General features: G+C 38.7%; 1 protein-coding gene across 3 annotated transcripts in view; it reads left to right on the top strand.

The window, feature by feature from the left end:
* LOC149188128 (kinesin-like protein KIN-7D, mitochondrial) overlaps positions 1 to 20,235 on the top strand; it is a 295,893-nt gene that overhangs the window by 225,612 nt on the left and 50,046 nt on the right. For all 3 annotated transcript variants that reach the window (XM_089411595.1, XM_089411593.1, XM_089411594.1), the window contains exons 12-15: positions 11,404 to 11,508; positions 12,209 to 12,316; positions 12,454 to 12,585; positions 12,781 to 12,963. In XM_089411595.1, coding sequence (XP_089267721.1) covers positions 11,404 to 11,508; positions 12,209 to 12,316; positions 12,454 to 12,585; positions 12,781 to 12,963 — 528 coding nt within the window. The remainder of the gene's footprint in view (positions 1 to 11,403; positions 11,509 to 12,208; positions 12,317 to 12,453; positions 12,586 to 12,780; positions 12,964 to 20,235) is intronic.

Here is a 20,235-nt window from a genome sequence, read left to right as displayed (position 1 = left end):
TCAGGCAGAGAAACCTTTGAATATTTTTAGGCAACCACAACGTTACAATTGATTCGAGTTACTGGTTTGAAAGCCGCATCGCTGAGTCATTCAAATTTCCACAATTCGAAGTCTGGAGCGCGTATACCATTCCGGTGGAACCATTCCGGTTACCAAGATTTCTGTCGGATTTGTTAGCTGGGAAAAGTGCTAGGCTGGCGAGCAGGAGATTTTTAGGCAGCAGCTCAACAGAAAATTACACGATGCCATTCAATCATAAGCCGTAACTCCGCAAACGCACATGCTCAGACCAGAGGTTCTGAAGAAAATGAAATCCAGAACGCGGTGGCCCTTGGGTAAGGTGGCCAGCGGTAAGGCCTGAACATTTCTTGGACGAGAGGTGACAGGACGAATTAGAAGGGGATTCTTGAGCGACTAGAAGGCGGAATCAGCAGGTCCAGGGCAGAATTAAATCACAACGCACAGGAGCGTAGGGTTGGGAGGTCCGAAGGTTTGAACAGGGCTCTGATACCATGTGTAGTGCCCTGTTTATGAATTTGCAGTAACCAGATAGACACGCATATAAATTTGAAAACAGTGATACATAAAATTGAAATCTGCACCTACCTGAGCTGCTTGCCGACTTCCGATTCCGCTGATTTGATTCAATTCTGAGACGACCAATTCCACCCAACCTGACAGAGCAACCTGGTTGCTCAATCCAGAGAAGCTCTCCACAGAGGCTCTCTGTCCCTCCGTGCCCAGATCTCAGATCAGTCAAGCTCCTCTACTGTAAAATCTCTTCTCAGGGTTTCCTGCTAATGAGTCCTTCCTTCTCTGTTTTCTCCCCCCCTCCACCGGGTCAGGCTCCTGCTATATAAATCCCCCTTGCCTGGCGGTGGCCGCCCTCCCACTTGCAGCCACCGCCTCTCAGCATTGAAGTTTTCTCTGCGATATTTCCCGTGATAAATTTCAGTAGGTAGGGTCTTTATGAGTTCAGATATTTTTATACGATTGAACATACGTGATATCAATGTTGGCACGTTGTTTCCATAGTTCATAACTTTTAAATTTATATATATACATAACATTCCTTTAATACATGGTATATCTTAAAAAGTTAAATGATATTTCTCATAACCTTTATTTAATATAATTTGCAAACATTAATGTTTTCACTTATAACATTTTATCAAGTATCTGCTATAAATATTTAATGATGTATATATATACTTATAACATTTCAAAATATGTTATAATCTTTTAATGATATATATATTTTTATTAAATGCTATTTGTAAAGTCTAACTATATATACCATAAATTTAATGTATATATATATATAGATATATTCATATATTATAAAGTTTAACATTTTAATTAATGGGTCAATTAGATGGGTTGTTACAAGCGTAGATCATCTCTATGCTTCAATTGATTCTCCAAGGTGACTCCATCACCTATCATTGTGTTGCACCTTGTCATCACGCTCCACCTCACTGTGCTGCACCATGCTGCACCCATCATCACTATGCTGGACCTCATTACCATGCTACACACATCATACTGTTGCACCTTGTGCTACACCTTCCTGTACTGCAACATCTTGCTGTACCTTATCATCTTGCTGAACTCACCAGTTCTGCCTCATACTGTACCTCACTGTATTGTATCATGTACCATTGCTGTCCTATGTGCCATTGCTACACCATGTTGCCACACTGCTGTCCCATGTGCTTGCAACATCACACTTGCCACCATGTGCTTTTTGCACTTTGCCCAACATGCTTGCAACACCATGCTTGCCACCATGTGCTTGCTATAGCTTGCTTACTGTACTGCTGTCCCAATTGGCTATTGCTGCACCATGTCATGCTGCTGTCCCATTTGTTAGCATGCCATTGCTGCTGTCCCATTATTGCTACCATGCCATTGTTGCTATCTCAATTGTTGCTACTGTCCCAATTGTTGGCATCGCTGTGGTTGCACTTCTGGTTAGGGTATGTGCCACTACCCTTAACCCAACACACAACAAGACTAGCCCTCTAGTGTTGCGACCAACCTTGAAGAGGCTCCTCCCATGCCACATTATCCTCTCAATGCAGCCATGAAATAACTCCAATAGCTTGCTATGGCCTGCGACCTAGCTTGTTGTAGCTTTCAGCCTCCTCAATGTGCCCAAATAGCCACTCAAGTTCCAGCGTTTAGCTTCCCTCTACTCGGCCTAGCAGCCTGCCTTCTCGGCCCTAGACTTGGGCCTCCATCCATTAAGTTGGTCACTTGAAGTGGCTTGCGGTAGGGCATCATGGACCTGCGGTTACGACATCATAGTAACCCTCCTTGACTGCGGTTAGGGCTTGTAGAGACCAACGTACAGGGCAACGTGTAGGCTTCCTTCTTGACTGCGTCTAGGGCTTGTAGAGACCAGCGTATAGGGTAGCGTGTAGCCCTCCTTGACTGCATCTAGGGCTCATACTAGGGCTCCTTACCTTCTGCGTTTAGGGATTACTCTCTTAGATTTCTCTTCCACTAAAACCTAGAACAAGTGGAGAGAAATCAAGAGTGAAGTGTATGTGAAATGACTCTCAAGTCATCTCTTTTTATACTAAAACGTTGAGCACATGTGGGGATTATTTGGTTGCTGGCCGACCTTGACGAATTTTCCCATAACACAAATAAATTCATATCTCCATGAATACTTATCAGAATCGGATGATCTTTAGATCAATCGTACACCTCTCGATGAGAGGAGTCCAAGAAAATATCAGTTGCCATAAATAAGATGACCCACATGGAGTTTGGCCCTAGTTGCCAATTTTAACACTACCTCTAATCTAGGGAGAACTCCATTTGCTGATCCATCTGCCAGACCGTACTATCTCTGCCATCAATGCCTTGCATTGATCTGCTCTGTTCTGTTCTGCTGAACCATGAAGAAGAAGAATTGATCGAGAATGTCTCATATCATTCTCTAGTGACCCACAGTCAGTTCCATATGGAGAGAGCGTGTCATATCACTCTTACTAATCCTAGATTAGTTCCAAAAGAGAGTGAGTTGTATCACTCTTACTGACCCGAATTCAGTTTCATTGATCCTCGATCAATAGCACAAGAGAGTTTCTCAAACCACTCATACTGATCCCAGATCAATTCCAAGAGAAAGTGAGCTATATCACTCTTATTGACTTGAAGTCAATTCCAATTGATCCCAGACCAATGGAGGTTATCCTAGCATAGGGAGTACGGTAGATACAATGATGCATCCATTGATAGTACTACTATGGTACCTAACCCCATTTCCCTACTCATTGGCCAAATGAGAGGTGCTTCCCATGAGTCCCAGACTGCATGGGTAGGATGCCTTGACAGGAGAGCCACTCATCTCGTCCATAAGTTGCCACGGGGTATCATAGGGGAAGGCTGAACCATTCACCCTGTACACAACGCACCATTAGGGGAGGGTGAGTCCCCCATTGGTCACTTGGTTCTCCAAGAAGTACCCCAAGCCCCCCCGGAGCTCCCAGAGCTCAACGCATGCATCATGCAAGACCCTCATAAGAGGGTCTCTCAACGACTCCAATTCATTCTGGAAAGTCACAAATTTGACCTTTCTTAGGGGCTTCTACATAATGTTGGCGACCTGCACATCAGTCCCAATGCGATGGAGCCTTCTTGCTCATCGATGTACCATACCCTAGGTAAAGTGGTACTTGATGTCTATATGCTAGAGCGATCATAGAATACAAGATTCCTCAATAATCGAATCCTCCTCTGGTTGACACAAAAGGTCATGTTGGTATCTATCATGTGTACAAACAGCTCACTGAAGAGCTTCCCCAACCAGGCAGCTTCACACGAGGTCATACTCGTAGCTATGTATTCGGTTTCAGTGGTCTTCAAAGAAATCGTTTTCTGCTTCTTGCTCATCCAGGATATCGTAACAGAACCCAAAGAGAACCAACACTCAGAAGTGCTCTTGCAATCCTCCACACTGCCTGCCCAGTCAGCATTCGAATAATCATGCAGCTTCACATTTTCGGCAGTGTATCTCAATCCTTGAGAGATTGTGCCCTGAAAATATCTCAGAAGATTCTTGGCACCAATCCAGTGAGGCTCAACCATATATGAGCTCAACATGCTAACTGCAAAACATATGTTCGAGTGGAAGTTCACCATAAATATCAATGCGAATGAGTTTATGAAACTTAGAGGCATTTCCCAAATCTGGTCCGGCATTGCTACCACATAACTTCTGAAAGTTAAGATCCATCGAGGTAGTGACGGGTTTGTAGTTCACCATTCCAAATTCAGAATCCATCTCCCTCTTACTTTTGCAAGTGAGAGTTTTTGCACCTGTCAGAAAGAGGTCGTCCTCAGAAGGTGCCGATATGAGAGGTCTATCATCCACAACCTTCAAGCAATGGTTTGGATCGACTTCACTCCTAGTGAACCTCAGCATCATTAGACAACTATCAACCCTCTCATACTAAGCCCGAGGTGTTTGCTTCAAGCCATAGAGGGCTTTCTTCCACCTGCATACATGAGATTCCTGATCATGAATCTCAAACCTCTCGGGTTGTTCCAAACCTGTGAACTTGCTACACGAGGGGAATGGTCCCCTTGTAAGATTTTCCTTCGGTACATCTCAGACATGTACCTTCATGCTCTTCTTGAATTCAGGCATCCTTGTCACCATTTGACTCACATCGGGTAGGGCCCCGTAAGTGGACCTCCAGTGCTTTAGATGAGATGTGTCAACTGACATGGTCCCCAATGGACCATCCAGGAACTTGATACAAATTGCCAACCTTGAACTCAAAATCATCTTTGAAAATTCCATTTTCAAACACGTACCTTTCCATCGATGAATGCCACCCTAAAATCTTTGACTTCCATTGCCGAAATGGACACCAGGTTCTTCTTGCGATTAGGTACATAAAGAGATTCCTGTAAATGAATCGAGTTACCCTCATTCAATTGAGGGGTAACATTCCCTGCACCCTTTCTGGGATAAGTGGCATTGACTCCAAGTGTAGTCCCACGATTGTTTCAATCTCCACCAAATTAGAGAGTGCACCCTTCTATCCGATGAAGTGCCTTGAAGTACTACAATCAATAAGCTAGATTTCCAAAGAGTCTGAAGGAGAGGGCCATATAAGATACCGCTTCTTTATCTTATCAGAAACAACATTTGATTCTTCATACCTGAGGTTCCTTGCTTTCTTTGAAGAGTCGACTATTTCCTTGATGACCTGCATTCCTTGTCATTCCTTCAATCATTGAAGATGTCCTTGGAATGATTGTTATCATCATCAAGTGATGTGTCCCTACCATTCAGACACTCCTCGGCATAATGGCCGAACTTATTACAAACAAGGCATCTGCCTTTCTTTCCACCCTTAGATCCGAACTTCCCATTGAAGTGATCTTTAGGTAGGCCATCCGAAGCTTCCGCTGTGCCATTTTGATAATATTCTCTGCTTCGACTTCACCCTTGGTGAATTTGAAGAAGGATGAGGAACCCATTGAGCCTTTTGTCCTTTCCCAACTGTCTTCGGTGATTGCTCTTTCACTCTTGTTTGGGCGTTGTCTTCACCTCAAATCTGATACCATGTTAATTTTAGGTATGTTCTATGCATAGAGCAATTTATTTGAATTTTCACAGTTAGATCAATATCTTTTCCAGATTAGCAATCACATCAGCATTAAAGTAAATTGCAGATAGAACATAAACATAGATAGCAGAAGACAAGCCAAGACAAGAGGACACAAGATGTGGCTCTAGCCAGGGACAAACCCCAATGTGGGGAAACCCTTGATCAATTCTTCTTATAGGTTCTTCAATAGTTCAGTAGAGAGAGAGATAGTACATATACATCAGAAGTCAACACGTTGACTTATCTAAATAAGAGCATAGATCATCTCTAAGTAGATGATACATGAGGTAGTTGAACTCAGTTGAAGACATGCTTCTTCAACTGATTCTCCAAGGTGACTCCATCACCTATCATTGTGTTGCACCTTGTCATCACGCTCCACCTCACTGTGCTGCACCATGCTGCACCCATCATCACTATGCTGGACCTCATTACCATGCTGCACACATCATACTATTGCACCTTACTGTACTGCAACATCTTGCTCTACCTTATCATCTTGCTGCACTCACTAGTGCTGCCTCATACTGTACCTCACTGTATTGTATCATGTACCATTGTTGTCCTCAATGTTTTAAAACTTCGACTCGGTGGAGGGTCAACTCCGACTCTGACTTCGACTCAGTATCGACTCGGCCGGCTTGATTTCAATGACTCGGTCGTTGTAAAAAATACATTAAATATTTATTTTTTATAAAAACACATAATTTTAAAGATTTTCATTCATGTTTCCAAACACACAACATTAGAATATAGATAGAAGACAACATATGATCAAAGTAGGCTCATGAATATATCCATTATATCAAAATGGCACCCAGTGCATTGTCCAGTACATACACGATGATGATATAGAGATCAAAACAAAAACACATAACCAAGGAGGCTATAAATGGCCTCTACAACAAAAGTCTGTGACCAGTACTACTGGCTACTGCTAGAGTTGCCGACATCATCTGGCTCAGTGTTACTTGAGAGCGGGAGCGAAAGTGGGGAGCGAGAGCGAAAACGAGAGCGGGAATGACATTTTTAGAAGCTCCTGGTTTGGGAGCGAGTCCCAGAGGAGTTCGACAACCAATGTCACTAACATCAAGGTACATAGAGGGATTTGTGCTCTTGATTAAATACGAGTTCCATACCCTAATACATGACAAAATTCAATGGAAACATTGCAATCCTCCAATCTTGAAATCCTAAAAAACTGATAATTCTGTTGGATTTTGAATGAAATTTAAAATTCTACTTTCTCCATATGAAATCCAATGAGGCCGAAACCACTCTCAAACAGCCTGAGTCATTTCATGGTAATGTTAAAAATTTAAGTAAAAGGATGAAAATGAAGATTAAGGAGAATGTCACTTTTACTTAACATTACCATGGAATTTGAATAGCATATCAATACTAGATGGACCCCAAATAGCACTTAACCAATTTAGAAAACACCTTGGAGTCCCCATCAATCAGCTAAATGTTAAAAAGTTAAAAAAAATTAGAAAAATCGCTGGTTTTTTGGGTGACTGGCCGGATTTAATGACTCGGCCGAGTAGATGAGGAAACGGCTAGATTGACCGAGTCATGACTGACTCGCCCGAGTCATGCAATAACTCGGCCTCCCGAACTGGTTTTAACACTGGGTCATAAAATTCTTCAATGACTCGGATCAACTCGGCCGTTTCAGATTCGATTCAACCGAATTTTAAAACAGTGGCTATCCTATGTGCCATTGCTGCACCATGTTGCCACACTGCTGTCCCGTGTGCTTGCAACATCATGCTTGTCACCATGTGCTTTCTGCACCTTGCCCAATGTGCCTACAGCACCATGCTTGCCACCATGTGCTTGTTGTACCTTGCTTACCGTATTGCTGTCCCAATTGGCTATTGCTGCACCATGTCATGCTGCTGTCCCATTTGTTAGCATGCCATTGCTGCTGTCCCATTATTGCTGCTGTCCCGATTGTTGCTACTGTCCCAATTGTTGGCATTGCTATGACTGCACTTCTGGTTAGGGTATGTGCCACTGCCCTTAACCCAACACACAACAATACTAGCCCTCTGGTGTTGCGACCAGCCTTGAAGAGGCTCCTCCCATACCATGTTATCCTCTCAACACAGCCATGAAATAACTCCAACAGCTTGCTATGGCCTGCGGCCTAGCTTGTTGTAGCTTTTAGCCTCCTCAACGTGCCCAAGCAGCCACTCAAATTCCAGCGTTTAGCTTCCCTCTACTCGGCCTAGCATCTTGCCTTCTCGGCCCTAGACTTGGGCCTCCAACCATCAATTCAGTCACTTGAAGTGGTCTGTTGTAGGGCATCATAGACCTACAGTTAGTGCATCATAGTAACCCTCCTTGACTGCGGCTAGGGCTTGTAGAGACTAGTTTATAGGGAAGCGTGTAGGATTTCTTCTTGATTGTGTCTAGGGCTTGTAGAGACCAACGTTTAGGGCAGCATGTCACCTTTCTGCTTGACTACGTCTAGGGCTCCTTACCTTCTGTGTTTAGGGCTTCCTCTCTTAGATTTCTCTTCCACTAAAACCGAGAACAAGTGTTGAGAAATCAAGAGTGAAGTGTGTGTGGAATGACTCTCAAGTCATTTGTTTTTATATTAAAACGTTGAGCACATGTGGGGGTTATTTGGTTGCTGGTTGATCTTGACGAATTGTCCCATAACACAAATAAATTCATATCTCCATGAATACTTATCAGAATTGGATGATCTTTAGATCAATCCTACACCTCTTGGTGAGAGGAGTCCAAGAAAAATATCAACTGCCATAAATAAGATGACCCACACGGAGTTTGGCCCTAGTTGCCAATTTTAATAGTAACCCAATGAGACTAGCTAAACTAAAATTGTAGACTTGACAAGAAGCTCCACCTCCAAATAGTTTGTTTGAACTAATATATATATATATATATATATATAGAGAGAGAGAGAGAGAGAGAGAGAGAGAGAGAGAGAGAGAGAGAGATCCACATTGAAATAGGTTGTTCGCACTGATTGAAATCCTTTGGAATAGATATATATATACATATAAAGTTTGTTTGCAATGAAGATTTTGCAGGTTTCTGAGCCCCCACATGTTTCTTGAAATATCTGGATGGAGGGCAACTCAACTACCAACCAATAGTTGTTTTTTACACTGAAAGTCTTGACCAGATTTGAAGTGTGATTGATGGCCACGCTGTCGATAGCACCCCTTGAGTAGATGGCTCAACTGATTGAACTAGTCGTAGGGTTGAAAATTTGAAGGACATGGGGGTGGATATTGATACATTTACATGTGGACAGTCAAGAAATCATTGAATATAGTCTTTTTGGGTGCAACAATTGGTTCAAGGTAACCCTGTGGCTCCATGGCAAGTCTTCACTGGGATTGAACCTTACTAAAGAGTCCGACCCGTTTGGGCTATATAGATGTATGTTGGCATGCATGAATGTAATCATATTTTATTTACTAAATGTTGTATTTTTAGTTGTATTGTGTTGTAACTTTTCTAAGAGCGAGCTTACTTCATCCATTTTGGATGTTGTATCAATGTTTTAAAAAAACGACCGAATTGAATCCGAAACGACCGAGTTGATCCGAGTCGTTGGGATTTTCTGTGACCCGGCAGAAAAACGGAACGAGAGGCCCCGGGAAGAGTTATCTTTTCTTTTTAACAGCTTGCCCACCCTGGAATCGGTTCATCCGGAGATAGGGTCCAGCAGCTGGAAGAGCACCACACGTCTTGCGGCGTCCGGTGCGCCCTCGGCGGCCCTTGAAAATCTAGAGGATCGAGTACCGTTCATGCCCGATCGTACTCATAACCGCATCAAGTCTCCAAGGTGAACAACCTCTAGTGGGCGGCAACGTTAGGAAATCCGGAGATGTCGTCGTGGGCGCCGGGAAGAGTTATCTTTTCTTTTTAACAGCTTGCCCGAGTCATGATTGACTCGGCCGAGTTATTGCATGACTCGGTCAACCTGGCCGGTTCCGCAATAACTCGGCCGAGTCAATGAATGCGGCCTGTAACCCCAAAAAAAATGCGATTTTTCATATTTTTAAAAAAAATTTCCAACTGTTGGCTAAGTGTTGGGGACTCCAAGGTGTTTTCTAAATTAATTAAATGCTATTTGGGGTCCATTCCCCTCTCCTAGTATTGATATGCTATTAAAATTTCATGGTAATGTTAAATTCTTAAAGTAAAAGTGACATTCTCCTTGATCTTCATTTTCATTCTTTTACTTAATTTTTTAACATTACCATGAAATGACTCAGGATGTTTGAGAGTGGTTTCGGCCTCATTGGATTTCATATGGAGAAAGTAGAATTTTAGATTTCATTCAAAATCCAGCAGACTTATCAGTTTTTCAGGATTTTAGGATTGGAGGATTGCAATGTTTCCATTGAATTTTGTCATGTATTAGGGTATGGAACTCGTATTTAATCAAGAGTACCAATCCCTCTATGTACCTTGATGTTAGTGACATTGGTTATCGAACTCCTCTGGGATTCGCTCCCAAACCAGGAGCTTTTGAAAATGTCGCTCCCGCTCCCGTTTTCGCTCTCGCTCCCTACTTTCGCTCCCGCTCTCAAGTAACACTGAGCCAAATGATATTGGTAACTCTAGCAGTAGCCAGTAGTACTGGTCACAGACTTTTGTTGTAGAGGCCATTTATGGCCTCCTTGGTTATGTGTTTTTGTTTTGAGCTCTATATCATCATCGTGTATGTATTGGGTGCCATTTTGATATAATGGATATATTCATGAGCCTACTTTGATCATATGTTGTCTTTTATCTATATTCTAATGCTGTGTGTTTGGAAACATGAATGAAAACCTTTAAAATTATGTGTTTTTATAAAAAAAATATTTAATGTATTTTTTACAACGATCAAGTCATTGAAATCGAGCTGGCCGAGTCGATACCAAGTCGGAGTCGAAGTCGGAGTCGACCCTCGGCCGAGTCGGAGTCGGAGTTTTAAAGCATTGTGCTGTATTGCTATCATACTTTATATCAGTGTTGCAAACATCTCGATAACACCTTGATTTTATCTTGAAATCAAGATTTTTTGGCCTAGCCGATGTTTGCTGATTTTTAAAAATATTTTTATGGTATCTTAATTTTGGCGATGATTGCCGATTTTTACCGATATTTTCCTGATTTTTACGATTTTTTGGTTTTCCAAACCCTTGCCGATTTTATCCCGATGCCGATGTTCACAACATTGCTTTATATCTTTGCAATCTAGACTATATCTGAGAGAGAGAGAGAGAGAGAGAGAGAGAGAGAGAGAGAGAGAGTCTCTGTGCTACTGGATGTCAAATGAAGCACATAAGTGTCTGCACCTGGATTTCAAAAGGAGGACACTCCCAGCTTTAGATATTGTTACTGTCCAGTTGGGCATCGTATTGATTGACCTCATGAATATTTTCTTTAGAAGGTTAAACAGTGAGTTTGTATTCAGACTTTTGTGAAAGGTAATGCTCAGCAGATATTTAAAATATGGAGAACACCTGACTATAAGAAGCATTGAAGTTTCTGTACTCATCAGGAAAATTCAAAACTGTTTTCGGTTACTAGTGATATGGTGATGTCATTTTCCCCAGCTATTAGTTTTATTTTTCTAACATGTTTATGATTTTTTAAAATAAGTTAAGTGCTTTTGATACACCATATTTTAATGCTACTCAATAATCTGGATTGAATTCATTGAATCATTTTTGAAATTACGTTGCTTAGGCACTTCATTGTTAAAGCTTTATATTCGTCTTTTATGCAGGTGATAGGAAAGCTAAGTGAGGGAAAGGCTTCTCATATACCTTACCGTGATTCTAAACTCACTCGCCTTTTGCAGTCGTCACTGAGTGGACATGGACATGTATCGGTATGGATATATTACTTATTATCATGTATTAAGTATGTTTTTTTCTGTACAAACTGTGACAAGCGAGTATAATCGGATGATAAGCAATCTTGTCAAAAAATGGGTAATTTATTGGTTGCTATACAAACCATCGATAGTGCAAAATCAGATCTACGTTTTACATGAACATTGATACAAATGTATAATGATATTGTCTTTGCATTATATGGTTTGAAGATTGTTAGTAGTGTTATGTTTTTGCTCTTGTAAAATAGCGTATCATATGCATTATAGGAAAAATTAGCTGGATAGTTTCTAATAGTTCCCTTAGACATCTGTACATCTCATACAGTTGCTTCAATGCCAATATCCGGCTACATGGGAAAATGATTTATATATGCTTGCCTATTTAAATTATTTGTTACTTTCAAAGGCTTCATTGAAACACGTGTTGTTCCGATTAATATGGCGCAGTTATCATATAGCTCACATGCACAATCACAGCAGCATAATTTAATATGGAGGAAATGCACGAAACCTTGAAATTTCCAGGACAATTTATACATCTCATACATTTTCTACAATGGCATTTTTTTTGCTTTTTTCCTCACGTACACGGCAAAGGATTTATATATGCTTATGTGGGAAAATTCTTCATTTCTTTTGAAGGCATCATTGAAATAATTGTTGCTCCAGTTAATATAGCACTTTTTTCATACAGCTCATATGCACAATCACACCAGCATCAAGTAACATGGAGGAGACACACAACACATTGAAATTTGCACAAAGAGCCAAACGAGTTGAAATTCGTGCTGCTGCAAATAGGGTGAGTGTTCTAATGACATACTTCATATGCAACTTAAGACAATAATGAGCAGGGGTGATTTTGTATAGGTTTTTTTATGACACCTTTGATTACCATTATTGCAAAGTATAAAACTTATATTCTTGTTGTATGGATAGATCATTGATAAAAATTCACTGATCAAGAAGTACCAAAAGGAAATTTCCAGTTTGAAGAATGAGCTTGATCAACTAAAGAGGGGAATTCTTGTGACACCCAGTCACGAGGAGCTTCTTACACTGAGGCAGCAGGTTTCTCTAAGCATTCTCTGTACTTTGATTATGCAACTGGAAGTTTCTATCCGTAGAACCTGAAGTGAATCTTTGTATAGTTGTTTTGTCAAACCTGAAGTTATTGGACTATAATTATAGATCTAGGTAAATAGATTTCATTAGTATTTGTCTGAAGGATTTCAGTCCTCAAAGTTTCCTGCATGCTGTAATTAGCTTGAAGCTGGACAAGCAAAAATGCAGTCAAGGTTAGAAGAAGAAGAACAGGCAAAGGTGGCCCTTATGGGTAGAATCCAGAAACTGACAAAGCTAATCCTAGTGTCTACAAAGAATACAATTTCTACAAATGTTTCGGATATTCCTACTCATCAACACAGGCACTCTTTTGGTGAAGAGGAGGTAATGTATTTTCTGTTCTTTGCAAAAATTAGGTGGTGAACTTGTATGCCAAAAGGGGAATTGTCCAAACAGCTGTGTATACATTTTCTGGTCACTTTCAAATGTTTTGACTCAGAGAAAACAAGCTGTTGTGTTTAAAACATTTTTTTTCTGTTTTAATCTAGTGAAATAGTTAGCACAGATGTTTATATGCAGTAAGCGGCTCGGTTTTAACATGTTTAAAAAGTTGTGCGACCTGCATGTTTCCACAGTAAAATTGTTTTATTTATGATGCGGTGAATTTAGTTTGTGATTTTTCATACATTATTTGATTGTAGCTTTCATCTCATTGACAAATCAAGCTATTATGTTTTTGTATTTGATCAAATTGTTGTGATTTCTGGTTGTTGAATGCATGTTTGAGGTTCTGTATTCTTGTTTCTCTTCTTATGATAGTATTGTGAGTGCTTTTGGAAAGTTGTGATTGGGTTTTCTGTGGTGATGATTTACATTTTTTTTTTTTAATATTTAATATTTTCGTGGAATTGTGCAGTATGACATATATCATGATTAGGGGCAGCTAGGCCTAAAAGTTGAGATATATTTGTTTTTCCATTGCAGTTTGTTACGAACAAAGTTTATTTACACGGTAGAATATTCAGAATAGCTGGAATATAAGAATGTGCATCATGGGACGAATAATATATTTATATAAGAATGCTTCAGTACAAGTGATACGAGATTGTTACAACTAAAGGCCCCATGTATATATATCTAGGAGGGTACCCCTTCATTAACGGTCATGTCTTTTGTGACATACCTTTTCAATATTCTAATCACTGTTAACTATTTAATTATTAATTATTTACATTCATAACATTGTCTTCCCCTTTATAAATGCTTTGTCCTCGAAGCTTATTAATGAAAAAGCTTCATCTCTTTTCCTGTCTCGAATGTCTTCTTGTCTCAGAAGAGTTATCTTTGATGATACAAAACAATATGAACTTTTGAGTGTTGTACAAAATTGCCGTACTGTGAAATGATCTAACTATTCAAAATCAATCTTCGGTGGAACTTTTTAATTACTTGATAGCTGGGATAAATTGTTATTGTAATACTTGATTGTGCTGACATCAATATCTTTGAAACATGAGTGTGTTGTTTCTGTACTGAGTGATATAGATAAGTAGACTAATTGAGATGTCTTCTCTTGTGATTTGGATGTCGATAAGGAGTTCTTTATGATTTGATTTTCCCTTATCTTCCGTGTGGCAATTTCCTGAAATACTTCAGGTACATATGTTGTTGAGTTGGTTACAAAATATTTAATTGGAATTCATCATCTGAACTACAATATCTAAATATGTTTTTCCTTTAGCTGGTTTGTCATCTTTTTTGAGTAGTGATATTGACTGGATCGGTATTCATTCCTTTTTCTTCAACTTGGACTATCATGTTTGAAGCTAAGTCACCGGATTCGTCCTAAACCCCCTATGAATCCCGAATCCAGCGAATCCGACACGATTCGGTCCGGATTCGTGTCCAAATCATATGACACGTCGTGTCCGTTTCCGACATGTCGAATCCGAGGTCATGTCACGATTTTCAAAAGCGTGTCACGATTTTGGGACACGTGTCATGTTTCCAGGACTTGCTAAGCTCAGTGCGGGAAAGAAAAGGGCGTGTTTGCTCATTAATATTTTCATTTGGCAAGTGATTTGTGCTGTTGCAGCAAGGAGTAGAGCATTTTGGCAGCTTCATGATCAAGTCTAGGCCCTAGTATTGATATGCTATTCATGGTAATGTTAAATTCTTAAAGTAAAAGTGACATTCTCCTTAATCTTCATTTTCATCCTTTTACTTAAATTTTTAACATTACCATGAAATGACTCCGGATGTTTGAGAGTGGTTCCGGCCTCATTGGATTTCATATGGAGAAAGTAGAATTTTAGATTTCATTCAAAATCCAGCTTATCAGTTTTTCAGGATTTTAGGATTGGGGGATTGCAATGTTTCCATTGAATTTTGTCATGTATTAGGGTATGGAACTCATATTTAATCAAGAGCACCAAACCAAGAGCTTCTGAATATGTCGCTCCCGCTCCTGTTTTCGCTCCCGTTCCCTGCTTTCGCTCCCGCTCCCAAGTAACACTATTCCTGATGATATGGGTCTGGACACCACTGTTGAGTTGGCATTGGCCAACATGGATCTCAATGATCCAGTGCTAGAGCCTGTTAGATTTGATGACTTAGAGGGGTCAACCTCCATACCAACAGATGCAGAGGTGACTATGGATACAGGGGAGGAGGAGGATGCAGAGGAGAGCAATGGGGACCATGATGATGGGGACAATGATGCTGATTCTGACGCTGATTGATGCCTTGAGGCTTGTATACCTGTAGTTGTTTTATATTTCCTATTTCTATTTGCCACTGGCATTGCACCAACAGTACCTATGTAACACATTTTGATTTGATGACTTAATGAGAAAACTACAATTGTCAGTGTGTTTATCTTACTATCTTGTAGTTGTAAGTTGTCTTTCAGTTATGAATTATGAATCATGATTTAAATTTTTAATAGATTTATCATTTATGTGACCAGTACCACTGACATTTATTTGAATTTTGTATGTACTATGCATGCTAATAGCTATAGATGAAGATCTATGTTTGAAATCAATAAATTTGTATCATTAATTAAAATTTGTGTAAGAAATATGATAATATCTAATTTTTAATATATATATATATATATATCTATTTTTTATATATATATATATATATATATATATATATATAGATTTTATATATATATATATATTTAAAAAAATAAAATAATATATAACATGTCGTAACGTGTCCTATTCCGGGGGGTTAGTGTGTCTGAATCTGACACCACGAATCTCGAATCCTACGTGTCTCGAATCCCCGTGTCAGGTGACTTAGGTTTGAAGACTTTGATACTTCTTTCGTGATAGGTTCTTCTACTTTGTTTTTCAATGAGTTCTTATCATTTTTATGTTTCTCAATTTGAGTGAGTAGACTCAGATTATGATTTTTGAGCGTAAGAGTTCTTCATTTTCTGAGTCAATTTTATTTTGACATTCAAGTTTCTCATCTTTTAAACACTTGATTTGTTCTGATAACTTTTGATCAAGGTTCTTTAAGCGTAAATTTTTCTCTTCTCATCCTGATAGGTGCATCTTGAGTTCTTTAATTGTAACCTTAGCCTTTTTGAATTGTGTGAGTAATTTTTCATTGTGGTCTATGAGGCGTGAAATTTCTGTCATTTTCTATTATTTCCTTGTAGTGCATATCCTTAAGATCTTTATGTTTCTGCAGTGGCGCTTTCTTGTTTTGTTGAAGTTTGGTTATTTCGTTTTCTAAAATCTTAATATGTGAATTCTCTTGATATTTCAACTGCAGTTTCTTGGTCCATTGGATTACATCATTTTTTAGGAACAGTGTTGGTTGTTCAACTTGCACATTGGATTGTATTTTATGCAATTGTTTATTAAAATTTGTATTTTGTTGCTCAAGTGTCGCCATTAATTGTTTTATGCCATCATAAAACTTAACTTCTCCTTCTGAAGATTGTTTTTGTGTGTCACTTTGATTTCTCAATGATTCACGACAATTAAGATATCCCTTTTAACATAAGGGACATTTTCAAAAGAAACCCGAATTACTTGTGGAATTCATCTTTTTGCTTTTCTTGACTTCTTTTAGCTCCTTGATTATTCACTTGAACATATATATCACATATATAGGTAAAATACCTTTTTTTCTTTATATATATATATTTTAAAACTTAATATTCCTTTAATAAAATTCTAAAGATCTTTGACTTTTTAAATTAAAACTTCTTTATAATAAACCCTTCTCTTTATATATATGATATGATATATATATTTAGAATATCTAGAATATAAGAATGTCCCTCATAGTACGAGTAATGTATTTATAGAAAATTTGTTGAATGTATAGAAGATATGGTATGACATGTTCAGTTACAAATTATGTCCTTACTTGTATACTAGGCAAGGTGCCCCTTCACAAATAGTCATGTCCTAGGGGACATGTTTCTTCAATAACTAATTATTATTTAATTAATCATTATTATGATTGTTATTATTTATATTATTATAATATATTATTCATAACATTGCCTTCCTCTTTAGAAAATCTTTGTCATCAAAGCTTATTGTGTTTTGTAATCTATTCACATCTTTCAAAATTTTCCGAGTTTTCATCTTCGATGATACAAGATGATGAGATCCTCTTAGTGATAAATAAAATTGTCGAATTGAGAAGGGATAGGACGACCCCAAATCAATCTTTTGTGGAGTCTTGCGATTATTGGATACTTTGGATGAATTTTTATCATAATACTAAAATGTGTTGACATCAGTAGTATGTGGAACATAAGTTTGTTGTTTCCTTTCTATATGATGTTGAGATGTTGATTGATTAAGGTCTCTACTTTTATGATGAGGATTTCAATAAGGATTTCTTGTGACTTGATTTTCCCTCATCATGCTTTTGACAATTTCTTGATTTACTTCAAGTATTGATGTTGCTAAGTTGATCATTGGATTTCCTCATGGATTTTTGTCGTTTGCCCTGTAGCATCCGAGTATGTCTTCACTTCAATTGGATTTGGATTTGTTTGAACTGTGAGATTAATGAGATCTTTGTTTAGTTTCCTTTCTTCTTAAACTTGGAAGACTATGTCTGAATATTTTGATGCTTCTTTTGCGATAAGTTCTTCAATGATTTATTATCTCCTTTAAGTTTCGTAATCTAAGTAAGTGGATTTTGATTATGATTTCTTAAACGCGAAATTTCTTTAGCTTCCGATTAAAGTTCATTTTGAGGCTCAAGCTTCTCATTTTTTAAATCTTTGATTTGTTCTAATAACTTTTGATTAAGGTTTTTTAAGTGCAATTTTTTTTATTCCTTCTCTGGTAGATTCTTGTTGAATTTCTTCTTGAGTCATTCCTTTTCTTCTTCTAATTTTAATCTTTGTATCTTAGGACTTCTTGACCTAAGTAATTTTTGACTATGTTCCTGTAGATGCAAAGTTTGTCCATTATTTTTTGTTGATTCTTTATGAAGCATATCTTCAAGATATTTATATTTCTTTTCGATGCCCTATTTTTTTGCTGAAGTTCTGTGAGTTCTTCCTTTAATCTTAATTCGGCCCCTATGTAGACCCTGGTAAAGACAAATTCAGCCTCCCAATTAATAGTATTCCCAGCGTTGCAAACCTCCAAGGAAATGCTCGTTCTCCTTGAGGGAAGATCTTTGCAATTTCTCTTGCAATAATTCCGTCATTTTCTGGCCATCTTTAAGACCACGAATTTTCTTCTACGCCCTTGAGGAAATCGCACCAATTGAAGAATCACTGCAAAACGACTCCCCAAATCACCTGGAATCAGCTTTCAAATTCTCTCCTAGGATGACACTCGAAATTCATAGAAGTGGAAGATCCACTTGGAAATTCCTTGTGCTAAGCAACATTGGTTGACTTGGCTATGCAACTCAAACAAACTCTAGTTCTGAAATCAAATGGCCAAAAAGATGTCCAAAATGAGGTTATCCTCTATTTATAATTATTGCTCCCCTTTCCTCATTGTAGCCCACTGTAGTTCGAACTCCCTTTGTTGCCTCCTTCTCACTTGGTTCGATTTTCTTAAGGGCTTCAAATTCCCTTTTGGGTGGCCCCCACATCCAACTACAAGGTTAATTTTTCTTTTCTCTAATGTTTGTGGCCTTTTTTTTTTCCAAAAATTAAGTGAGTGACTCGTCAACCCACTTTTCCTAAGTTTATTTGCCGAAATATTTATCCATTACCAAAATTACAACATTGAGGATTTTGCTTAGCAAAATTATTTATTGGGGACATGACAAAACCTTGCATTGTTTTATGGGCATCTAAGTCACATGACATGTCCCTCAGGGTCTCGTGTCTCGTATTTCATGTGTCAGACACAAAAACCGCCCTAAAACATGTCAAAAACGTTTTTCTTCGTGTCCTCCAATCGAGACATGTGTTTTGGACGTGTCAAAAACGTGCGCTAACGTTTTTGGTTCTTAGGACACGTGTCCTATGAAAAGTGACATTTAAATCCTGCAACATTGTTTATTTTTGGGTTTTTTTGTCATTGTTCGCCACCGATGTTGAGTTTGCTCGTCGCTTGAATCCAATTTGTTGTGCAGTGTGAGGAATTCCATCAGATTCGGGCGCAATGCTCAAAACTTCACATCGACCTGGACCTGGAGATGTAGGAGCCGAGTGTTCACATGCTTTGTTGAGAGTTTGGAGCACTAAATTTCTTGTAAGTTGTGTTATAGCCTACGGAACTTAACATAATTATACACGAGTGACCACGTATAGATCGTGTGTTGAAATAAAAATCCTAGCTCCCAATCATGTGCTCATTGCTCACTACCTAAGTCACAGGACACGTCCCTCAGGGTCTCGTGTCCCATATTTCACGTGTCAGACACGAAAATTGCTGTAAAACGTGTCGAAAACGTTTTTCTTTGTGTCCTCCAATCAAGACATGTGTTTTGGATGTGTCGAAAATGCGCCCTAACTTTTTTGGTTCTTAGGACACATGTCCCATGAAAAGTGACATTTAAACCCTGCAACATGGTTTATTTTTAGGTTTTTTTTGTCACTATTCGCCATCGAAGTTGAGTTTGCTCGTCGTTTGAATCCAATTTGTTGTGCAGTGTGAGGAATTCCATCAGATTCGAGCGCAATGCTCACAACTTTACATCGACTTGGATCTGGTGATGTAGGAGACGAGCGTTCACATGCTTTGCTGAGAGTTTGGAGCACTTAAATTTCTTGTAAGTTGTGTTATAGCCTACGGAACATGAGTGACCATGAATAGATCGCGTGTTGAAAGAAAAGTCCTAGCTCCCAGTCATGTGCTCATTGCTCACTACACTTTCGAGGTATAAAGAGAGGGAAAGCTTGATTAACGCTTTGGTCAACAATGGAGTTTGAACATGATCAAACTTGTTTGAATTTTTAACAAAAATTATAACATGAACAATGAACATTGAATTGTGAACATCATTGATGTAGTAAATTAATAAAGTAACTAGTAAATTACTAAATAGTAAATAGTGTATACTAAGTACTAAATAGATATCATCATGATTCATATCTATATGGATCAAGCACTATATATCAATATTTTTTAATATATATATAAAATGTGGCCTTCGTGTCCTGTTTCCGGGGTCACTGCGTCTCGTGTCAAATACTCTTAT

The sequence above is a fragment of the Pinus tabuliformis genome, chromosome 3_1, assembly GCF_031772625.1.
Source record: "Pinus tabuliformis cultivar Carrire ecotype Pingquan chromosome 3_1, CPIR1, whole genome shotgun sequence".
Taxonomy (NCBI): Eukaryota; Viridiplantae; Streptophyta; class Pinopsida; order Pinales; family Pinaceae; genus Pinus; species Pinus tabuliformis.
Note: the sequence above shows the minus strand (reverse complement) of the source record. Positions and strands in the feature narration are given on the sequence as shown.